Below are 23,257 nucleotides of genomic sequence, written 5' to 3'. Positions count from 1 at the left end.
AAGAGCGATTTGTCCAGCTGTGCCTTGCCAATGTGCAGGGATGTCATTTATACCGGTTTCTATATATGTATGTAATATGACCATGGGAGATTCTAAAGCTATTTTCAAAGTTTCTCGCGTTACGTCGAGGAGAGAAGCTTTCGTCTCGTAACGCGGTGTAATTGCGAAATTTGTTAACTCAAGATTCGTCGCGGGAGGGAAAAAGACAAAAAACCAAAAGGCTGAGGATATTGATTACCAAATTATTAAAGTTGCGCTTGCTCGTTATGTTTCCAATGTTGAAAGCGTGATCTTTATATTAATTAACGATTCGATGAGACTTAGGTCTATACGTATATACATATATATATATATATATATATATATATGTACTATAGTATACCATATTGGCATAATTGGCGCATACTATATATTTAGTATATATAGTATATTATACCATACGACATTTAAAAGTAATTTGCCATGTAATACTAATTTTTGCAATACTATAAATTAGCGTAAGACACTTGAGCCTGGCATATATAGCTATTGATTCTTTTCTTTGTTAGCGTGTTACGTTCGTTGGTAGTTGAAATCAATTATTTATTTCAGATCGCGTTTATTGTTGAGGAAACGAAATGTTTATTGGAAAAATGTACATATACACTTTTATCGTCGATTTATAAGTTTATTCAGATTAAAATTTATTGCGTTTTCAATTAGCAAACGTGTAATTATCGAATGGTTCAAGTCTTACTTAAATTGTGATACTAAAATTGGCATGTATTTTTACAAAGTTTATTATTGCTTCTTTTATTATTATGTTTTTTGAGAAATTTTATTTTTTGTCTCAAATCTCGACTTTTAGACATTTTAGATTCTCTATATTTACTCTTTCTCGCGTTGAGCAAAAACGATCTAGTTATTACTGAAATGAGTTACACTAATTTACTGGCTCACTACTCTCACACGTCATATTAGAGGTTTTATTAATCTAATCGAAATCAGAGGCTGTATCGTGAATATTTTGCAAAATACACGATACGAGGGATATAAGTTTCTTCTTATACCTATATAAATTGTTCGTTGTACGTTAATTTTTATATTGCTTTCCGAAAAAGTATCTGTGATTTTAGAAAGAATATTGTTCATTAAAAAACCTTAAAAGGGATTTGCGCGTAAGGCCAATTCTCGAAAGAAATATTCATTGATGCTCCTGGACTGACCGATTTTCTTTCGTGCGTGCATGCTGTCCGCGAGAAATTTTGTTGCGGAACTTTTTGAGGCAACGGTGCTGCTGCACTTTACTCACGGCAGCATTGTTTATGTAACAAAATCAGTGTGCTTCCAAACGATATAGGACGCGCGTCCAACTTATTCGCGCGGAAAGCGCTTTGAATAAGTTGTGCGAGGAAGAATGGAAAGAAAGGCTGTTCGTCAAATTCTCTTGTACGCCGTAGAGTCTCGGCGATGCTACACCATCGTCTTAAAGAGTAAAAGTTGTCTTCAAAACTGCGATTCGGAGCATCGATCGGATGAATATTTTCAAATGTTACGATTAGGCATAATTAAAATTATCATATGTACAGAAGTGACCAGAATCAACAGTCCTCTATTGTGTGAACAATGAAAATCAACGATCCGGTCAATTAGAGTGATTTTCGTCCTGCGATCGTGCTTCGAGAATCTTTTTGGACCATGCACGTGCTGCATTGTATACGATACACATATGTATGCTATATATATATATATATATAAATTACAATTAACTGTACCAACGACGGCTATATACATACTGCATTCGCCCGTTTCATATCGTCGGACGTTCGATTTTATTGAGAAAAAAAAAGGGAAAAATTTTACCAAATTCTAGTCTTCCATAATTTTTATCAATCGGTTCGAGCAATTAATCGTTGATTCATCATTCGAGACGTATGTACATTTATAGCTCCGTAAAAGATTCTCGATTGCAAGCCCCGTAAAAATTAGCCAACGGTGAGATTCGCAGTGGTTGCGTTATATGTACTCTCGATAAGTTTCGCACTGAGAATCCGCGTAAGAGTAAAATGTCTATTTTGAAAAATGCGACTCTCGTCGCTCAACTTAGTTAGGATCGTATATTAGAAGATGGAAAGCTTCCAGGTGTCAAAGACGCCATCGTCCAACTAACTTTAAGTGGAAACGTTGAAACGTTTGAACAAGACTGTAAACGAACATTGATGAATCAGAAGACTCAAGATTTTTATCGTTTTCCCCAATATATAATAATATTAATTGAAACTGATGAAACAGAGGAAAACGAAAGTACGGCAGAGATGACTCCGTTGCGAGGCCACGAGACTATTATAACTCAGCACCGGTTGTAAAAAGTGTAAGAAATGAAAAAAGAGTTTGCTTGAGAGGGAGAGAGAGAGAGAGAGAGAGAGAGAGAGAGAGAGAGAGAGTGAGTGAGTGAGTTAGGGAGGAGGGGGGGGGGGCATATACATATATTAGAGAAAACAATGTGTCAGGGTATGTACTACGTGAAAACGATAACTATTTGTTGTTTCACGATATTTCGTGTTCAACTCGTGACGGCATTGGTGAGAGGAAATGCAATGATATAGTATATTTTATCTTAATATATTCATTCCATATACAAAAAAATGCTTTAACGGGGTACATTGCATAAACTCGCGTTCATTTTTATGGTGTATTATTGGGCTTTACATAAAGTACCTTACATTATGGTTATATGTTAATGATTATATCACTATTATTATTATTACAAATACAATTATTCTATTATCACTATACAACTGAAGATGTTACTACGACTATAATTACTATTAGTACTATTATATATTACAATCACTAAGTTATAGTTATGATTACGAATGTCCTTTTCAAATAGCTATCGTTCAGTTTCACATATAACAACATTACACAATATTTCGTTGTCCGTGAAAAGAGCAGATTGTATTCATTACTCAGTAAAGTCTCGTTTTCAATACTCATATATATTATATATACCTATATATATAATCAGTTAATGTGGTTACAAGAACCTCGTGCTATTCTGTTCTCCTCGATTAACATCATCATCTTTTTCTCTCCACGTCTTAAGTCTTCTCTTTCTTGAACACTCAAATTTTCTTAGCATCCGGCACGTCTAAACCACGAGATATTGTGATGATGAAACTTGTTCGCACTTACTAATTTTTTAACGATCGCATAAACATGATTCGAAGTACGGAAAAAAGAATACAGAGACGATCGTGAAAAATTAGAGAGAAAGAAGCATGAAAGAGGAAATACGATTCACCGATACACTGAAAAATTATATACTAAATAATAGCCCCTCACACATATGCATGTATCCCTTTACATAAGACATGCCTATATTTTAGTAGAACTTTGATAAGCCTATTTCGAAACCTTCTTGATAACAAAAAGGATCGTCGAATCAGCCGATCGTTCGTTTTTCCATGTAAATCCCAGTTATAGAGGAAAAAGTATTGACGCGAGCTTCGATATATATGTATATCTACATATATATATATATATATATATATATATATTCTGCTCCAAATATTTTGTTTTGTTTTTATCGCGCATTAAATCTTACAATACTGATTGATGGATGACTGGCTAGCTTTCTTCATACTGTTCTCATTTCAGACACGGATCGTTTATCTTCATCCAGTATTTCGTCAGAAATTTATGAAAATTATAATCAATCACGCCTGCTTCTTAAATTAATAAATCAACGACAGCTTTTCGTAAGAGAATTTCGCATAATTTATCGATGCACGCGACTACACGTTAAACAAAAAATAGACTCTTGAGAATTTCTCCAATCGTGCCTGATACTTTCGATTCGACGCATCCGCGTGTTTCCACGAAAGTTTTGATCCCCGATCGATAATAACCAATTTAGAAAGACTAGCTTCCAACGCTTATCAGCAAATTGTAGCGAAACGATCGATCATAAATTGACCTGCTAATTAACACTCGTACAATAACCGGTGTAAAGAGTAGCCCTCGTTACTTGCCATCGAACCATCGGAATATGATAATTCATTAAATTTCAGTAATTACTAGAAAATGTGTACATTTATTATATATATTACTAGAGTGAAATGGATGAATGTCCGAGAAAAACCAAGTTTTTTCTCTCACTGATCCATCAAATTGAATTATATAAAATTACGAGTGCACACACACACACACACACTGTATTATTTATATCGGTTTTTGTACAAATATTCTCCAGCGAGCAGAACGATATCCTGTGCACGAATACATATGCACTAGCAAGAAGGTTATGCGTTTACAGCGCTCAAGCTCCGATATACATACACTCAGAGTCTATAATGTAAAAAAATAAAGGATTATAAGTGCAAACATAAAAACAGCGGAGAATAACGGACACATTCACAGTGACACTTTTTACAGTTAATAGATAGGCTATGATAGTTTAGGTTAGTTTATATTCTTTGAGATACTCCGCGTCGCGAGTACCCTCGACGGGGTTGCTTGTTTATCTTCTTGCTGGGTCTTGTCCATTACTTAAAACCTCTGTATCTTATATTGTACAAATTGGACTAACGTAGTAACGCGCAGAAATCTGTGTGAACGCGATGAATGCAATGATTTATTAAACCGAGTGAGAGAGAGAGAGAGAGAGAGAAACGATAAAACTTTCTATGATCTTGATACGAAGCAATTGCCTGACAGTGCGCTCGACTCGGAGTAGATTATGCAAATGCATATATACGGATACATTGAAGAAAGAAAATGAAATATAAGGGGGCGAAAAACGATATTCAGAAGAACGTTTGGTAAAGGGTAATGAAGAAGAACGAAGCTTTAAATTACAAGAATAAACGAACGCAATTTTATAGTAGTCAAGACAAGACAGAACTGATATTGATAATACTTAAGCTAGTAGATTTATTCAAAGAAATTGATTTGTGACTACTGTAAAAATGGCCAAATATAGTGCGAATATATTCGCCGTATCGCACGCGGTCGGCGCTATATTATGAGAATAATAAATTATTAATGAAATTAATATAAATTGAGTGAATATTTAAACTAGAAATTATATATTATAAATTATATATATATATATATATATATACACATATATATTATATATGAGCAGAGCTTTATTTGATTATCCTTTCTTTTAATTTTCTTGTTTCTTTTCTTATAATTCTCATTTCCAGTTTTATATTTTCGCTCCGCGCTAATGCGCTGCTAATGGGGACGCGAAGGAAGGTTAAAACCGCGATTTTTCTTAGCCACAATTGGTTGAATTGTTTATTCGTTCGTGGGTTATTGGTCGGTGCGATGACCGGATCCAACGCGAAATGCAGGAGAGAGAATACGCGCGCTCCGCGTCGTTGGCCTTGAAAAATATCAGTGCGCATATAGGCGGTAAGCAAGAGCAAAAGGTGCTTTCGCGATCGCGATTGGCCAGTGAACGAAAAATCAATGACGAAACTCGAAGCCCTTTTAATCACGAAAGACTGAATGGTTGACGCGAACGTGTTTCACCTATATAGCAACTTTGTCGGCCAAAAAATGCCATTTTCCCTGAATCCATTTAAAACTTCATATCACGCATTCCGACCAAATTGATTACTCTTCACTTTCTTTTTGCCTTTCTACTTATCATCCCCTGTATATATTTTCCGATGAGAAAATAAATGTTTTTTCAAAATTGATCGAAATGGCTAGTACAGAGAGCGAGTAGTGATGACACGTCGTGGTCAGACTGAATTGGACTGAAATTGCTTTTATCTTAATTAGTCGACTCTATTGGACTGATCGTAATTACTCTTTTGACTAATGTTACCAAACTGTTAAATAAAAATATGTAATTGTTAAGTTGAAAATGGTTGGCGAGGCGACGAATGTCGTGGCCTGTATCGGGATGGATGGTGTAGGGTGTGTCGTAAAAGCTTGAACGAATTAGAGAAAATCGTGGAAGATGATGCATTAAGCGTAATTGAACAAATAAGTCGGCGCGCGATTAATTAACGGTCATGATAATGATCGATGTATGTATGTATATCACACGTGTTAATTTACATGCTTTTCGGCAAATATTGTGCTTCTTTCGTCCATTACCTCGGTACAGACTTGAAATGCGCGAGCTGTATACGCGAGAGCCACGTTCTCCCCTATAACCAAAACTAATCCTTATTACGTTTATGCGTGCACGGTTCAATTATTGTTACGTACATGCATAATGCAAAGCAATAAACAATCGTATAATAATACCAGGGTAATTACAATTAGTTTTGGTTTAATGGCAGAGCTGTCCTTATTATATTGCTTATTACTTTTGACAACACACACACACACACTCCTACACATATATTATATATACGGTTTGATCGAAAAGCGTTAAACACAGGTTCTTCTCGTTATAACTCATATTACTATATACTACAATAGACACGATAGGCTTCACTTTTTCTTTGTCTTCTTTTCTAGCAAGAAAAAGAAAGAAAACTAGATGCACTTTCATACAATAATTTTTAATGCTACACATATACAGTGTTAATAAGCCTTTACATACTCCGTATTGCATTACATTAGATTAAAATAGATTTTCCTAAGGATGCTGAGCAGACACATTATTGCTATCCGCAAACAAAAAGAAAGAACAGACAGGGGATATATAATAATATACGAAAATAGTTATATAGCCGTTGATAAATCCAATCGAAGAAAAAAGGAAGTACTGCGATTAACGAAAAGCTTGTAAACGATCTATCGGGATGGTTAAATTACGAGTCGGTCCTTTCCATCGATATATCCGTCTCGCTGAATTCGAGAAGATTTTAAAAGTCTGAATTTCCCGGTAACGGCTCCACTCACGTACAAAACGTTAATGGAAAGACTTGAGCGTTATCGTTCTTACTTATTATTTGTTATCTGCCAAGGTGTTCTGGTTATAGTATATATTTATTGATGACTATTATTATTATTATTATTATTATATATTATTAATATTATTATTTTAAGGAATGTCAAATGCATTTTAATATATTTTCATTTTTATATAATATGAATGTACTATTTGGTTTAATAATTTAGTTGTTTTTATTTATTTCTAGCAACCTATCACATCCTCACTACAACATTTAATTAGAGCTGTATATCTGCAAAGTAGATCTTTCATTGTTCAAAGCATTCTTCTCTTGGTTTAGTCGTAATTTTTTTTTCAACTGCTAACAAAACAAGAGAATTCTGCACATTTGATGATAAATGTGTACGATGATTCGGATACCTCGTTTTATAAAAGAACAATCTACTTTCTGCATATATTCAGAACGAAATGTTTACATTGCGGTATCAACATACACGTGTAAATGTTCGCTTTTCTCTTCTTTGCTGGTCCAGCGTGCAAGGCTTTAGCCCATCGTTAGTGTAAATATGTTTGAAATGCTTTTTCTTTCAGCCTAAAGGTAAGTTATGTTGGTTTTATGATTGGTCCTGTGTCACTGTAACGTGCAGCATTTCATCGTCCTTTCCTCAAATCTCAAGGTCATTTTTAGTTTATAGTATGCATATACGCACACAATGTCAAACCAAAACATACTTTTTTAGAGTTACACTATCAATTGCTATAGTAATAATATTTTGCTACGAAGCAATACACTCGTCAGACAATTAGAACTCTACTATTATTTTCGTATCCTGAAAATAAAAGTTTAGAAAATTAGCCCTCACTATTTCCATAATAGCAAATTCAGAGATGTCTATTATCCAGGTTTACTTTATAACCTTTTGGCTGTGAACAATTGCGATTCATCGTGTGGAGAACGAAGTTTTATGAACTATCCAGTTGGAAGTACTCACTGCAAAGTAATTAAATAATATAGAAAATTTATAATACCCCTATCGAATGTAGTTTTATTCCCCACTGTAAATTAATGAAATTCGACAAAAGAACCTGACTATTGAACGAAACGAGTAGTTTCCATTGTGATCTGCCGCCATATCCCTTGATATAAAGCGCGTGACCAAACTGTGTGAAAAGAGACGAGCAAAGCAGATTTTTTTAAAGAGCAACCAGTAGATGAAGAATAAAAATATGAAGAAATTTTTTAAGGAGTCTTGCTATAGTCTTGAAGGCTACGTGTATTACATTACTCCAATTGCATGCTTTAAGTGTTTCCCAGAATGCTGTGTTCTTCCATATCGTCTCTCCTTTACCAGGCCTCGTATACACTCTCCCACACATACACACAGTATGACTACAGAATTATATGTATGTAACGTTCTACCTTCACCCTATCTCGTCCTTATCTCCACCGATCCTTAACGAGATAGAAGGCGAACGCTGTACCATTGCAACGATTCAGTCTTGCATTCATTTAGTCTCTTCCGCCACCTCTACTTTCCTTCCTTCGTCCCATCAATAGGTAAAGAAAGAATAGAGTAAAGATTCGCAGCGAAGGAGAAACGTCTAAATCCAAAGAGTACAATATTTTTATCCCTGTTAACCTCTTGTGTCAGTGTACCCTCGCTCCTCTCCCAGCCATCCAGCAAATCCTCGCCAGCACCGTACTTACTTTCGCCTGAAGCTTAACGAGACGCAGCGACGAGAGATTGGATAAAGAGCAATTTTTCAAAAGTAAAAGGAAAGACACTGAATGGGTTCTGCGCTGCGTAGCTCGCGCGTACCCTCTAAATCTCCACCCGGCACCGAAGCATCCAGCAAAATAGGAGAAACGATAAATAATGCACCTCCAATCCCACGAGGATCCAGCCTCGGTCTCTTCCCGCACCATTTCACCACTCCTCTACTTTCTATTCATTTTTTACTCCTTTTTCCACTCTTCTGTTTCATTAATGAGACCGTGCCTAACAAATGAACCGTGCCTTCTTATTGACGTTCAATTTGTTTCTATTCATCGTTACAGACTCTTCTGCTCTCCTCTTCACTTCTCTTATACTTTCACTCGACTCCGTATTTGTAATCCTTGATTTTTTCAACGCTCTCTACTTTTGATTCTGAATCCCCACCCCTCCGCTTCCTTAATCTTGTCCGTTTCGTTTTCACGTTAGACGAGCACTTGAAATAATCGCCAATAGCCAACTAAACTCTCAGGTCATTGGAAATCTTGCAAAAATAATCGATAGCTAATATTACAATATTGTACTTTTTCGCGATTGCCAGATGGGCCTTGCGATGCTTCAGGAATATCGATCGCTCCTCCCCATCCGTTCTAAGTTCGATACATTTTAATTCATTTTCTATCTTTCATTCTTTTTTTTCCTCTCTGTCTCTCCTTCTATCTCTATCTCTTTCTTTCTCTCTCTCTCTCTCTCTCTCTCTCTCTCACTCACTCTTTTTCACTCTCTCAAGCTAAACATTTGAAAAACACTACGGTCGAGAGTATTCGCAATATTCTATTTCATTATCGAATCCTTCAAATTAATTGGTTTTCTTTTAATAGCGACCCTGATCGATTCTTCCAAGATGAACAAAAATTCCATGACTCCTGAAGCTTCACTATTACGATCGACTTTGAGTAACTTGTTATTTAGTGAAATGTTGGCATCGAGTGAAAGTAACGAAGCCGTAAATATCATCGCGAGATAATCTCGGAAGAATCTACGTTTCTTTTTTTATGTTTTGATGAGAAGACTATTTAAAAGCACGAGATTAGAGAAATTAGACGAGATAGATGTATGCATATAGAATTAGTGCGTAAGGCAGGTGACGATGAAGGTGCTGACGCGTGGGTGACGTAAGCAGTAACAGAAGAGATGCGGAAGAGAGTGCAGCGAAATTGAAAAGCCGCAAGGATCCTCCCTAGCTTTTCTGGTCCTTAAACGCTGAGCCATTAGATAAGAGGAATTTGGAATTTGGAATTGTATAGAAGGAGAAGAAATCCGAGCTATGATATACACACACATACGCTATCTTTCTGCCCCTATTTTCAGGTTTTCGCGCCACTATTTGATTTTTGTGAAATCTTATGCTCATGTAGCGAAAAATTCTTAAAGAAAAGAAAGCATTGAGAGGAAAAAGAGGTAGATTGGAGGGAAAACTTTGGTAATACGGGCATAGAGAGAGGCGATAAGTAACGAAAGTTAGCTTAGTTTATTAATTAGACAGTAGATGAGAGATTAGGGTGTGTTAGGGTTAATGTGGGGTGCTGCTGCATGAGGTGCAATGTTGTGTTTCAGTGCTCGCCTCTATGCCAGGGTTGACCTTGAACTCGCTGAGCACACCAACGGCCAAGAAGCTGTTCACCTGCCAGCTATGTGGCAAGGTGCTTTGCAGCAAAGCATCTTTGAAACGCCACGTGGCCGACAAGCACGCCGAGCGACAGGAGGAGTACAGATGCGTCATCTGCGACCGGGTCTACTGCTCGCGTAACTCTCTAATGACCCATATCTATACTTATCATAAGAGCAGACCCGGCGACATTGACATTAAATTCTTTTGAAGGTCTAGATAAGGTAGGGAGCACTCAACGTGCCAATCATTTTCAACAATTTCTCTCTCTCTCTCTCTCTCTCCATTTTTATTTACCTATATATTCACACAAACACTAATATATATATATATATATATATACATTTAGGTATATTCTTATTGATATATCTGTATGTACATACCGCGCTCTCTTTCTCTTTCTTATTTTCATTTTCTTGCACATACAATATGCTTTAAGTCACTTTTCTCATTTTAATATATATTTATATATATTCATACCTGTGTAACTCTCTTTCCTCTCTCTTCTATTTTTTCCTCATTTACCTCTTCTATTGCTATACTAAAAACGATTAATTGTAAACCTTATATTAGATTACTAATAAAATATTAATTATATTATAAATATAGGTTTTTAACCAATTATTAATAAGAACTATTTCGGCTCGGTTTGTACAAATGTTAACTATGCACACTTGACTCTCTTTTGCTTTCTTATAATCTTTTACTGCAGGATATGCATGTCAGAGAGATACATCAGGGTCGATACTCACGCGCGATATATTATACTATATTCCAATACTCTGCCTCTTTATCTTACATGTGTATATATTAAACCTCAATCTTAATCCTTTTTCTATTATATCTTAATTTTTATGATTTTTTTTTTGTTCTACCGCGATCCTTCAATCTTATAACTTTAAAAATACTCCAAATCATGTTTGCGTTAAGCCACCCTTTGGCTAATGTGGAATATCTGCGAAAATAGTACTGTCAATTCTTGAGACTAATATTGGATTAGCCGGTTCTTTCAAAACCAAAATACATTATATTCAACTACTGAAACTACATTAAAAGTTTGCTTCAGGCTTCCTATTACTAATTCCACCACCACTTATCCTGCTTCTTGAAATCTTCATTCTTTTGTTTTCAATTTCTTTTTTTCCTAATTACGTGCTCCATTCTCGTTTAATTGTTTGCTATTGCTCGTGCTTGCAGCTTTTTTGTAGCTTTTCCAAAAGCCTGATGATATAGTGCATGGTGAAATATGTTGAAATTTTTTGTAAGGGATTTTTATTTTTACCAGTTTCTGTAGTGTGTACACCAGTTGAATCAAATATAAATGTAATAATTATTGTTATTACTGATGCTCTTGTATTTTAAATTTGTGCTAGTTTTCTTCTTGAATTACTTTATTATAAAGGGATAAATATGTATTTAGCCCTGTTGCTCCCCCTATAATCAAGTAATAACATTAATAAATGAATGTAATTTTTGATTTTTGTAGCTTAAATAATCAGTATCAGGTATTTAATTATATATTTTCTTAAAATATAATCAACAATTTAGTTACATATTTATTGACTATTATCTGTTTATTGAATGGGGTTAAATATAATTGCACAAACTATTAAAAAGACCAGCTAAATATAAGATACATTTTTAACGAACTTTCCAATGCTTTTCAACTGTAGCTTTATAAGGTAAAAGATAATAATTTACATAAATATACATAAATAAAATGGACTACTATAGATGATTACTTCATTTTGAAAAATTTAAAAGAAAATATTTAAATTTGAAGGTTATATTGATCAATTAGTTTCTTTGAAAAATTATAGATGCACTTAAGCTTCTATTCGTTTTCTTTTTATAATTGAATCTTGATTTAAATGTACAATCTGTCATCGGTTCATGTGTATTGTACTTGTCATACTTTATCAAGACCATAGAAATAATTTCTACTGTATGCAGAGTAACTTTAGTTTTATCTTGTTATTAACTTTATACACACATGCTTTACCTAGTTACACTATGCCTTACTTACAGCATGCTATTTACTTAAAAAATTTCATCTACTAACAAATATTAATGAATAAGTTAATATAAGAATAAATCTAGTCGAGATAGTTTCTACACTCAACCAACCTTAAAAGGGCCCAATTTCAAACTTGTTCTACTTTCTTAAACAAACATTGCATGTTCTCTCTGATCTCTTTTCACATATACTCCAAAAGACTTTTTTACCTAGAACTTTTTATTTTTCCCATCTCTAATTTCCTTAAAAAACAAAACAGTTTAATAAATAACTTTTATCACATACTTATATAAAAAAGTAAAGTTTGGATAGAGATTCTGATTATTAAGTCAATTTATCCTAGAAATATTGATTTTATCCTCCTTTAAACACAAGTAGCAGAATAAATAGAAATAAAATGAGTGAAAAAAATGTTGATAAGAGAAAGAAAAGTGAATAAATTTGATGCAAATAGGATAAATTGACCAAAATACGAATAGCAATAAGAAAAAAAAAGAAGAGGGAGAGAGAGAGAGAGAGAGAGGGGTGGGGATGGAGAGTGAAGGAAAATAGGTGAGAGATCGGGGTGACATTTAACAAAGGTTGAACGATTTTCAGGTACGGGCAACGGGATGCATCCAGCATTGACGACGCCTCCCCCTGCCATGTACCGGATGCCGCCACCAACCGCTGGCGGTATAAACGAGCCTCAGGAATGCCCGTACTGCCGTCGCATATTCTCCTGCTACTACTCTTTAAAGCGGCACTTTCACGACAAGCACGAAAAGTCGGACACGATATACGTCTGTGAATTCTGTAACCGTAGATACCGCACGAAGAACTCATTGACGACGCACAAGAGTCTGCAGCATCGCGGCTCCAGAGGCGTGCTCAAGAGGCTCCTGAAGAATTCGGCGATAAACAATATGCTTGGTAGCATGCAGCAGCCACAGATGCACCAACAGCCGCGATGAAACTTGTCCAATCGTCAAAGTTATCGTACGAAGGTCATCCCTCATCATCGCACACCTCCACATCCTTCCCAGACCGGTCGTCGAAGACTCTGGCGCCGTTGTCGTTTCACGTTGCGACGTCGATCATGAGCCAACACGAACAGCAGAGCATGTACCCAATCGTAAGAACCGCGCCAACACGCATTGGCCAACTCTCGCATGGCGATTCCATCAAGATCACAGCAAGCAAGTTTCATATGTACGAAAGAGACGCTGAGGATCCTTTACCGTCTCCTCGCAGGCATGGACGGATGAATCGGTGCGATGTTAGAGGGACCAAGAGAATTTCTTCCTCAGTTGGAACTAAACACCGGCTATCTCAGCCAATCGTACGATCATTCTCATCGATTGACTGCGTGCCTGCCTGCCTGCTTTCATTTTTTCGGCCGACCACGACTCGCTGCTAAATCGCTTCCAGTCGTGCCTCAGCCCCGACGACATCCTTACTTTACTCGTACTACTTTCTTCTACTTTACGTTCATTCGTGAAACTGACTTATGACGTGACTTTCGTTTAAATATCGATTTTATGCTCATTATAAGCGCCATGATTTTAACAAATTTGTTTTCGCCAAGACTGTTTTAAATCCAAAGAAGTTAGAATTTTTGACTGAGAAAATTGTAATTGGTCGAAGAGATTCCATCCTGAAGCTTCGCGCTGAAATTAGAAATTCAACGAAAATGCGAGAAAAAGAGTCTTTCGATAGTTCAAGAAGAATGGAGAAGCTTTGGTAATTCTCCGGTAGTTTCATTGGTGCCAAGCTAAAACTCTCTTTTTATACATTTTATTTGCCAAAAATTATAATATGCATTTTATTCTATGGAGTTTATCGATATGAGAAATACTGATGGATGACATATCTTAGAGATGAGAAAAACTGGTAAAAAGCAATGTATGTACCAAAGCTGATTCTTCTTGATAAATTGTATACGAGGCGTTACGTCGAATAGCTTTCCAAGATCTAGTAATCCTTTGCTTGATCAAAGTTTAATTTTTCATCTTAAACGAGCATCATAATTGTTGTAGTAATTTAGAGAAAGAACATTTTCGGATATAGTTATATTCTCGACTAACTCTACAATACCATTAAAATTGTAAGAATTTTGACATTTCCTAAAACACTATGAAGTAATGATATTAACAAGGGGTATTGTAAGTTTTGATAATGTTTCAGATTTCAAGAATTTCGCATTTTATACAGCATAGATGAAATATTTAATAATGCATGGTAAAAAATTACTTTGAGAATGATGAAAGAGTTGAGATTGATTATGCTCTATTTGAACAAGCGAACTGTAATGATGTCAATTGTTGCTCACGGCTTTTAACTTGAAAGGAGGAGTTTTACTAAGACGAGAGAGATGCAAGCTTCGAAAAGTGCGTTTGAGTCGAAACTCGTATATCATATTCTCTAAATATATTAATAACGTACGTGGTTAACGTATACTTGTATGATTAAATAAGTCGAGTGAAATAAGTAAATGCAAATTAATCTCTTAGGCCTAAATGAAATTGATCTAAAAACAGTCCATCATGCTCAAACGCCACAAAGTCATATAAATCTTGAGAGAAACATAGAGAAGAGAGTTGGCAACCACGAAAGAGTATGGTTGTTGGTCTCTAAACGAATAACTAATGGCACTGATTGGATATGTGTGATGAGTTAGGTTAGAGGATTTTAGGCGTGTAAATTGTTTGGGATTTTAAGCGTTTAAAGGTCCGTCATACGTGCAAATCACAGACTATATTTTTAATTCATTAAAAGTAATATTTTGAACTGTACATATATTATATTCGTACAATATTGACAGTGACGATATTCTCTTGTTCAGGTTTTATAAAAACGAAGTAGCTTGACTTATTAGATAGCTTATTGATGGGCAGGGCAGTGCAGCTCTCGCGGCCTTTGACATTGCAATCTATTAAATATGGTTGTTGTGTCCTAGTAGAATGGGACTGTGTTTCATTGGCGAATGTGCAATATTATGCATAAGATATTTCTTTACTTTCGATTTGTATTGTGCTAAAGTTTCATCACTGAAATTAAATTTTTCTGTTTAAATGAGCGTATCAATCCTTGCTCGAAGGGAAATAACAGTTATGTTGGAATTATTTTCAATCAATCGATGAAAACAATATGCGTTAAATAGTTAATGCGAGACAATCGAACACTGCCCTGTTCTTTAAAAATACATCCATATTAATACGAATGTACAATTTGAAAGAAACTCTAAAACTTGTTTATCGTAACGTATTCAGGTTTGAAGCTCAGTGTACGAAGAAAAAATGAAATTGATGTTTTATCGTAAGAGAAAGAGGATATGCCATTATAACTAACGAACAAGTACAAATTATTGAGGAAAAATAACACAGATTATCTGCATCTATTATAGATCCATAGTAATGATGGAAATGGTAGATGAAACAAGTTTAGAAATAATCGCGTCTTCTCAAACTTGATAGCATATAAAATAAGAATAAAACGTTGAAGGGAATAAGTTTGGAAAAAAACATATCTTCGAAAACGGCAAGTATACTGTGAAAATTATACGATTTTAGACGTAAGATTCTTGCAAGGGAGACGAAATTTTTTTTAAGCGCGTTGGCCCAATCATAATGTGGAAAGCGACGATCAATTGTAACGAAATACGAAGCACTAAGATTTTCTTTCCCTAAATCAAATTTTCGGTATTTTATATAAACGAAATGTGTAAAATTAGTAGTGAAAATTAACCTAGTCATTTTAGGGACTTTTGTGATTCTGTGATATAAAAGCTTGGCGAAATTAATGGGGAAAGAAGTTTGCAAAAGGGAAAAGCGATTATCCATTTTTTCCACATTATGATTTACCTCGTGCATTCTCTGTGAAATAGAATGGGGAATAATGCTAATTGGTTATTAATATCAGGAAATTCTGTGATGTTCTTCAGTTGATATACTTATACATGGAATATCGTAGCTATATTGAAAAAAAAAAACAACGTATACGGAATCATGTAAATGTTTGGTGTTGTGTAAATGATTGTGACCACTGAGACGCGATACTGCTTCGAGAAGATTAGGTTTATTTCTGACGAGAACTTTGTCTATAGTAAAGTGACGGCTGATCGTTTTGGGTTCTGGCGATCATTCTTTTATGTAATTTTAAAAAATTAACAATATTTTTTTATGTTTTGAATTAAGTTTAAGGAAACGGTTAAAGAATAATGTCATAGTGTAAATTGACATACGATTGGTACGATGCCAAAGGGAAATTGGACTGTTTTTTACGTTATTTTTTTTAGCGATACCAAAGTTTATTAGGTTTCCTTAAGGAGTTGTTAAATTGTTTTATGTATTTAAACAAAAAGATGAAAAATATTTTAATCATTAATACCAACATGATCAGCCGTCACTTTTGTTACGATGAGTTGGTACATTATTTGGATGACATATCTAGCAGGGTATACGACCCACGTTAACTTTAAAGTGAAACAAAAGGACAACTCTATTCTCATGTGCCAACATGTACGAAATTACAATGAACTTTAGGTCTTTTATTACTATTTACACGAAACATAAAGTAGGAAAACGTCATATCCTTTATTAAAAACGAAAATATTACCAGGATTATTATTACGATTACTTAGATTAGGGGCTAAGATGAATGTAGAGATAGTGTAAGAAAACATCTTTTCGCACCCTGATGCATGGATTATTGTCTCGTACGGTAGGGGAAAGGTCTGGAAAAGAAAATACGGAAAAACGAAGAAACAAAATATTTTGAAGTATCCATTTTTTCTTTGCTTTCTAAGCCATACCGTGTATATATAAATATTATAATATTCGGCGAAAAATGAAACGAGTATCTCTAATATATTGCAGCATACATATTATTATATCAGAGGGGAGCGATTATACAGGTACTAAAGCTGGCATTACTATTGATCGTGAGATACAATATTTATGCTTGAATCGAATGCACTTTTGTTGTAAAGAAATAGAATCTGCTATTTATCAGTGTAAACGGTTTATTAATGATTATCTGCTGTTCCACCTGTGTATTGTTCAGGGTCGATCCACCAATATATTGCGATTGTTCACTCGTAGATGACTTTCATTAATTTGATTGGAGATAAATTCTAGCTTCAATGTTCACTTCCGTGCTCGTGTGTACAAAAACTCTCGTAGTATATTCGCTCGTTTTACTCGATTGTTTAATTTCGATATAAGCAATACGTGCTATATTCCAATATTTGATAAAGCAGCCCAACATGCGTTAAAGCAAATACGAAAGTATCGCTGTGTACTTTGATCGCAATTTATTTTATCCATAGTGTGACGTGAATCCGTAATCCGCGTCAAATGAGATTACTCGATTTTCCTTCTTCCAAAATAGTTTTATTACATTCGAGCCGGCAGCTGAAAAAAGCTCAAGTTAATTTCCTGGCGCTGTGACGAATACTTTGATACGCGAATTTACTTTCGAGAAGGCTGATTTTTATAACTTTTAAACGTCAGTTTAATTAAGGAATCAAATTTATTTTTACTTGTTTCCACGTGTTTTTTTTTTAATTTCTACTTTTAGGAGAATCGACTGATTAGACTGTTTTTGATTGGTTTAAAGTTTTCTTGTTCATGTGATATTGTCTTACCAAAGAGCATCGGGAAATTTTTAAACCTTCGCTGGCCTATCCAAGACTCGATTTATAGATGACAAAAAATATTGAGGAATTTATGTTGTATGCGTTTCTTAATGGATTTCTTTAAATTTTATGGTATAACTTGATGCAATTCATTTGTTATGATACTCGAAAGATTTTGTTCCACAAAAGATAATGAATAGTAAGTTTTGTAGGAGAAAATTTCTAAGGTTCGAGTTCCGAGATGGCCAGAGAACGTTGAGAATTTATTATTCTCGGTATGATCACTCTTCGGTTTCGGTTAAAAGAGAGGTAAATTTCTAAAAGGGGGATCAAAATACGAACTACAATGGAAAAATGAGAGGAAAGAACATGCATCTTTGAATCGAAAAAGCTTAGGGATGTAATTACGAGAAATTAATGAGAAAAAAAAATCGTCGAGCATATAGGAGAAAGACTACTTAGATTTATTTTTATTATGTCTTCAAAAAGACTTTAAATATAATATTTATATTGTGCCATAATTAATATTAACGAAACCTTAAGTATAAATTAATTGTTACGAAAGTTTTTAAATTTATCGAAAGGGAAAAATTGCAAAAAAAGGAGATAGTAAGGGAAAGAAAAGCTGTCACTACTGTCTACTAATAGCAAGCTGTATGATAATTACTATTAGGAAAATTGTCACTTCTATCTAAGTGAATATCGCATTTGCAGAATCAAGAGAAGCTAGGGTTAATAAGAATTGATCATACGCTCCCATCATACTGTAAGAACTCTCAATATTAAGCAACCCTTTCATCTGTACTGAAATCGCTAGGTATAGAATATAAATATAAATATAAATAAATAAATATATACATGTATGTATATATTCATTTATTTATTTATACTTATATATAGTAACATTGTATTCGTAGAACATTGTCTGCCTTTCATGCTGAATCTGCATAACGACAGTGGTATATCATGTGAATATTTTATTTATATCTCGCTACGTTTTACTTAAGCTTATATTCTTTTTTAAACGGACCAACATTCGATGCAACATATTAGCTGGTTCATAATAATGTAATTGGCCATGCAGTGTATTGGCTGAATTTTCAGCTATAAATATTTTTCACTAAAGCTCGTTCAATTATTCAAAATTCGATGGAGTTCAAATGTATTTTTATCGCAATGGTTTCTACCTTAGTAATAATTAATAATTTGGCTGAGACACTGCATTGCTAAGATATTAAGATAACGTATCAGGAAAGTAGATATATAACAATCCCGCAGATTCTTTCTCGCATGAGGAATGAAAAGTGTGACTACGATTTTTGTGATTGAAAGTGTGCGGACGAATGAGGTATGCACAATTATTCGAGTGTAATATTGTAAAATAATTTTTAGAGAGAATAAAAATGCGAAGGAAGGTCCGTCTATACAGTGGTGCTGTCTTCATATTGGATCCTCTATGCATAACGTATATTCATTAATAATTAATACGTTATTATGATTTCGAGCCCACAGTTTATCCTCGACATCGTAAATATTTTATCAGAGCGAAAAACCTGTGACCTAAATGCTTCTTGTGGATTTTGTGGACGACCGTCCTTCGCTTTTGTACGATATATACATATATAGACACTTAATATCTGATCACTCTATATCGATACACCGTCATAGTTTTCGATTCTGTTAATCTACATATCGCATGCTCTTTTAGAGAGAGCAATCATCTTTCCTATACTTTGAGAAAATGGGAACTAATGTTTTGTTCGCTCCCTGTATTATTATTAATTTTTATCATCATTAAGGATACTTTCATTATTGATATGACTATTATTATTATTTTATATTATTATTATTATTATTATATTATATTATCATTATTACAAGGGGTAGTTCAATTATAGTTAATTCAATAATGTATGATATTGACAGCGAGTCGATGACACGTTATGTTAACTTTTTATGTACATAAATATATATATACAGATACCTATATATATATACATATACATAAATATTATATAGGCCTATTTCGTAAAGTATGTCATTGATTCTCTATTTTTATTTTTTACTCTGTTACGCGCTGGTTTTTTGAAGTGATTGTTTAAATGTGTTAAGGAGGACTTAATGTATACTTACTATTTTCTTACTAATACCTGTTTTTCGAGACCGATTTATCGCCATTTATAATATTCAGCAAATAATGGAAGATCACCTAGAACCTACAGGCATTTTTATATTACTTACAATTATTTTTATATGCATTTCTCGTCTCTTCACCCATAAACTTGATACAATGTGTGAAAGCAACTTGTATATTATTAATTTAGTTGATCTTGCATCCTGGATATGTATACATGCGTCCTGCCATTCTCTCAGTAGATATGCTATACGAGACATTTAATACTTTTTCCGAATTAGATAAGGGAAGAAATTATAGATTCTTACGATTATTTTTCTCCCTCTACTCTGTAATACAGGTAACACAGATTATTAAGAAGCAAGCCGGGTCGTTTGCCGCAAAAGAATCCACTCGATTGCTGCAATGATAATCGTATCAGGATCTTTTTGATTGAATTGCATCGTATCTCACATTAAGAGAATTAAAAATTCAAAACTAATGCATATGCTAAATAGAAGCGAACCCTCGATTCTGGAGGAATTTCTGTAATTGTAATAAAAAAAAGGGGGGGGGGGGAAAGAGCCGCCATCTATCTCGCGAGTTGTTGTTTATATTAATAATGTAATGTCCTTATTGTACACATTGATCTATTTTTGAAGCTCATACGGAATAAAAGATATGGTATAAAAATGATACAGCAAAATGTCTTGTCTATGTGGAATCTTTTCACAAGAATAACGGCCCGACTATATTTATAGTGTAAACAAAGTGCAACACGCTGCCTTGCTGAACAGTACAAGTACAAAATGAATACAAATACATAAACATGTCTTCGATTTAATAAATGAGAATGATTCTGGTAGTTAAGGTATCAAAAAGATAAAAAATGGAAAAAGAAAATAAATTGTTACTCGTAAGGAAATAAAGAGAAAACTCCCAGCTGCAGCAACGCGCCACCGAATGTTGTGAATATAGAAAACAACTAAAATCGACAACGCGGTGGGCGTTCATTCATAAATACCTCAATTGCCGTGGCCTCGGATACTCACTATATATGCCCCTTTCATACGAGACCATTTTCAATCACGTTCAAAGTCATCGGATAGTTCTAATAATAATGGCAGTCTCGAAAATCGTCACACGAGAACTGCCCATTTTTCCACACGAAGTCTCTAATTTTTATCACAAGCTGTCTCCAAACGTAACGAAAATCCGCTATATTTATAACTCGAATCGTGACAAATGTAGCGGAATAAAATTACTCTTAATTAAATCTCCTTTTGTGTAATTAATAAAAAAATGTGTGTATACTGAGAAGAAAACTGAGTATTGTATAATTGAATCTCGCGAAAGAAGGATCATTGTCAGAAGCCGCTCATTAAAATAGTAATAAATTTTATATCTGACAAGATATTTCCTTGGCGAATTTCGCAGAGTAATAAATGCTATATTTTTTGTAAAAGAAAGAGCTAACGCGACAAATCTCGTACGAAAGAATATAGATACGAATGGTCAGAGACAAAAGTTACAACACTGCCAATCCTAAATGGAACAGATTGAATCGAAGAGATACAGAAAAAGAGAGTTAAGGAGGCAAAACTATAGAGAGGCTAATATTCATAGAACCGTCTTCCCGTTAAGTGATCGTTCTACGTTTATAGCCGTCTGAGGCTCGGCAATAACAGATTCTCATCTAAGCTACAATAGTTGTTGTTGTACTTACTTGTCTTCTATTTTGTCGATATACGTCTGGTGGGTATTCGTGAAAGAGGCTCGCATCAGTCATTCATTCTCAAACTCTTCTCAGCACCTAGTTCTTTTCGCTGTATAACTACATCAGTTTCTCACTTTGCGAAAGAGCACAGTGAACATTTTTATCATGACCAACGTGCAAAATTAATCAATTTTTCGAATAACTATAGCGAGCCTCTCATCTGCTACAATCACCATGCTATTATATATATATTATATATATTTTACAGAATGCAAATACAGATATAAACATATAGTATATATATATATATTGTTCCGTTATCGTCGTTATACACCAACCGTGTAAAATATTATTGCGAATGACTTCGCAATTTTTATTGATTATCATACACAACTTATTTTATGCGCTAGTGAACATATCTATAAAATTTAAGGTATTTTCCATCTTACACTTATCTCTCACGCACACAAATGAAACTTTTATTTAATCAAATATGTCTATTTCGTTTCGTTTATTAATCATTGCGACTAACGCGTGGGCTACTTTTCACCGAACCACTTTAAAAGGCTGAATAATTTTTCTTTTCATCGACTGATCGAAAAACTTGTAGTTTATACTTTAAAATTAAACCAATCATTTTTCTCACAACTATCATAGTGTAAATTAAGAATTTTTCCTCTACTTTAGTATAGAATCATATCATCGCGGTGTTTCCGAAAGGAATGGAAAAGGGCAAGTTTTTTCATCAGTAACATTGATTAGAATTATTGAGAATAGTAAGGTATCCCGCGTATTTGTCGCATAATTTCTTTTTAAAAGCTGTCCGAGAGAAGATGAGAGGAATCGTGAGCTAGCAAATGTTTGCTATTAAAGCTTACTTCTCGAGTATATTTTATCACACAATTAACTTGGTACCTTTTCCTTTCTTTCCCTACATTTTCCATCGTTTTTATCAGCTTAACGATGAGAAACATCAATACAACAACTCTGCGCAACGAGTTTCGAAATCTTATAGGAGAAAGGTGTTTGCCGAATCGATGAGATCTCCGCTGGTACGATTCAAAAGTGAAAGAGTTGGTTTTCCAAGGGAAAAAAGTGGAGATTTGTTTATTCGACAAATACAGTTCCGTTGGAACGTTTTGAGAGTATGGTTTGTCAGCCAATATCAGTTAGCGACTTGCTCATGAGAATTGCTTCCGTTCGAGCCAAGTGAGATCGTTTCGTGTAACGACGATTTACGAGCAGATAAAACTCTGAACGAATGTGTAATGAAACGAAATTGAACGGTCGTCCGTCGATGCGACCGAATGCGATAAAAAAGAGATGAGAAATTAAATATATATATATACATATATATATATATATATATAGATATAAATATATAAAATATATATTATATATATGTGTGTGTGACGAACAATGTCGACATATGTATTTTCTAACGCGCGTCGCATCTTTAGGCTATCACACTAATTATACGATATTACGATTAATTAATATATGTATAATTAAATATTACGAAGTAAGTGTTTATTCGCATTTTTAACACAATAAGGAATGAA

The 23,257-nt window shown here is 34.3% G+C and overlaps 1 protein-coding gene across 2 annotated transcripts in view; it reads left to right on the top strand.

The window, feature by feature from the left end:
* Positions 1 to 23,257, top strand: part of br (broad-complex core protein) — a 61,637-nt gene extending 38,380 nt beyond the window's left edge. The window contains exons 6-7 of one of the 2 annotated variants that reach the window (XM_066731047.1): positions 10,180 to 10,455; positions 12,846 to 12,942. In XM_066731047.1, coding sequence (XP_066587144.1) covers positions 10,180 to 10,442 — 263 coding nt within the window. In that variant the 3' untranslated portion in view covers positions 10,443 to 10,455; positions 12,846 to 12,942. Of the gene's footprint in view, positions 1 to 10,179; positions 10,456 to 12,845 lie in introns of both variants that reach the window. The other variant, XM_066731044.1, reaches the window with a different exon arrangement.

This window comes from Prorops nasuta, unplaced genomic scaffold (genome assembly GCF_024137725.1).
Source record: "Prorops nasuta isolate Cenicafe-Biocafe unplaced genomic scaffold, Cenicafe_Pnas_1.2 PNAS00008, whole genome shotgun sequence".
In the NCBI taxonomy this organism is placed as follows: Eukaryota; Metazoa; Arthropoda; class Insecta; order Hymenoptera; family Bethylidae; genus Prorops; species Prorops nasuta.
This window is presented reverse-complemented; position numbering and strand designations above follow the sequence as displayed.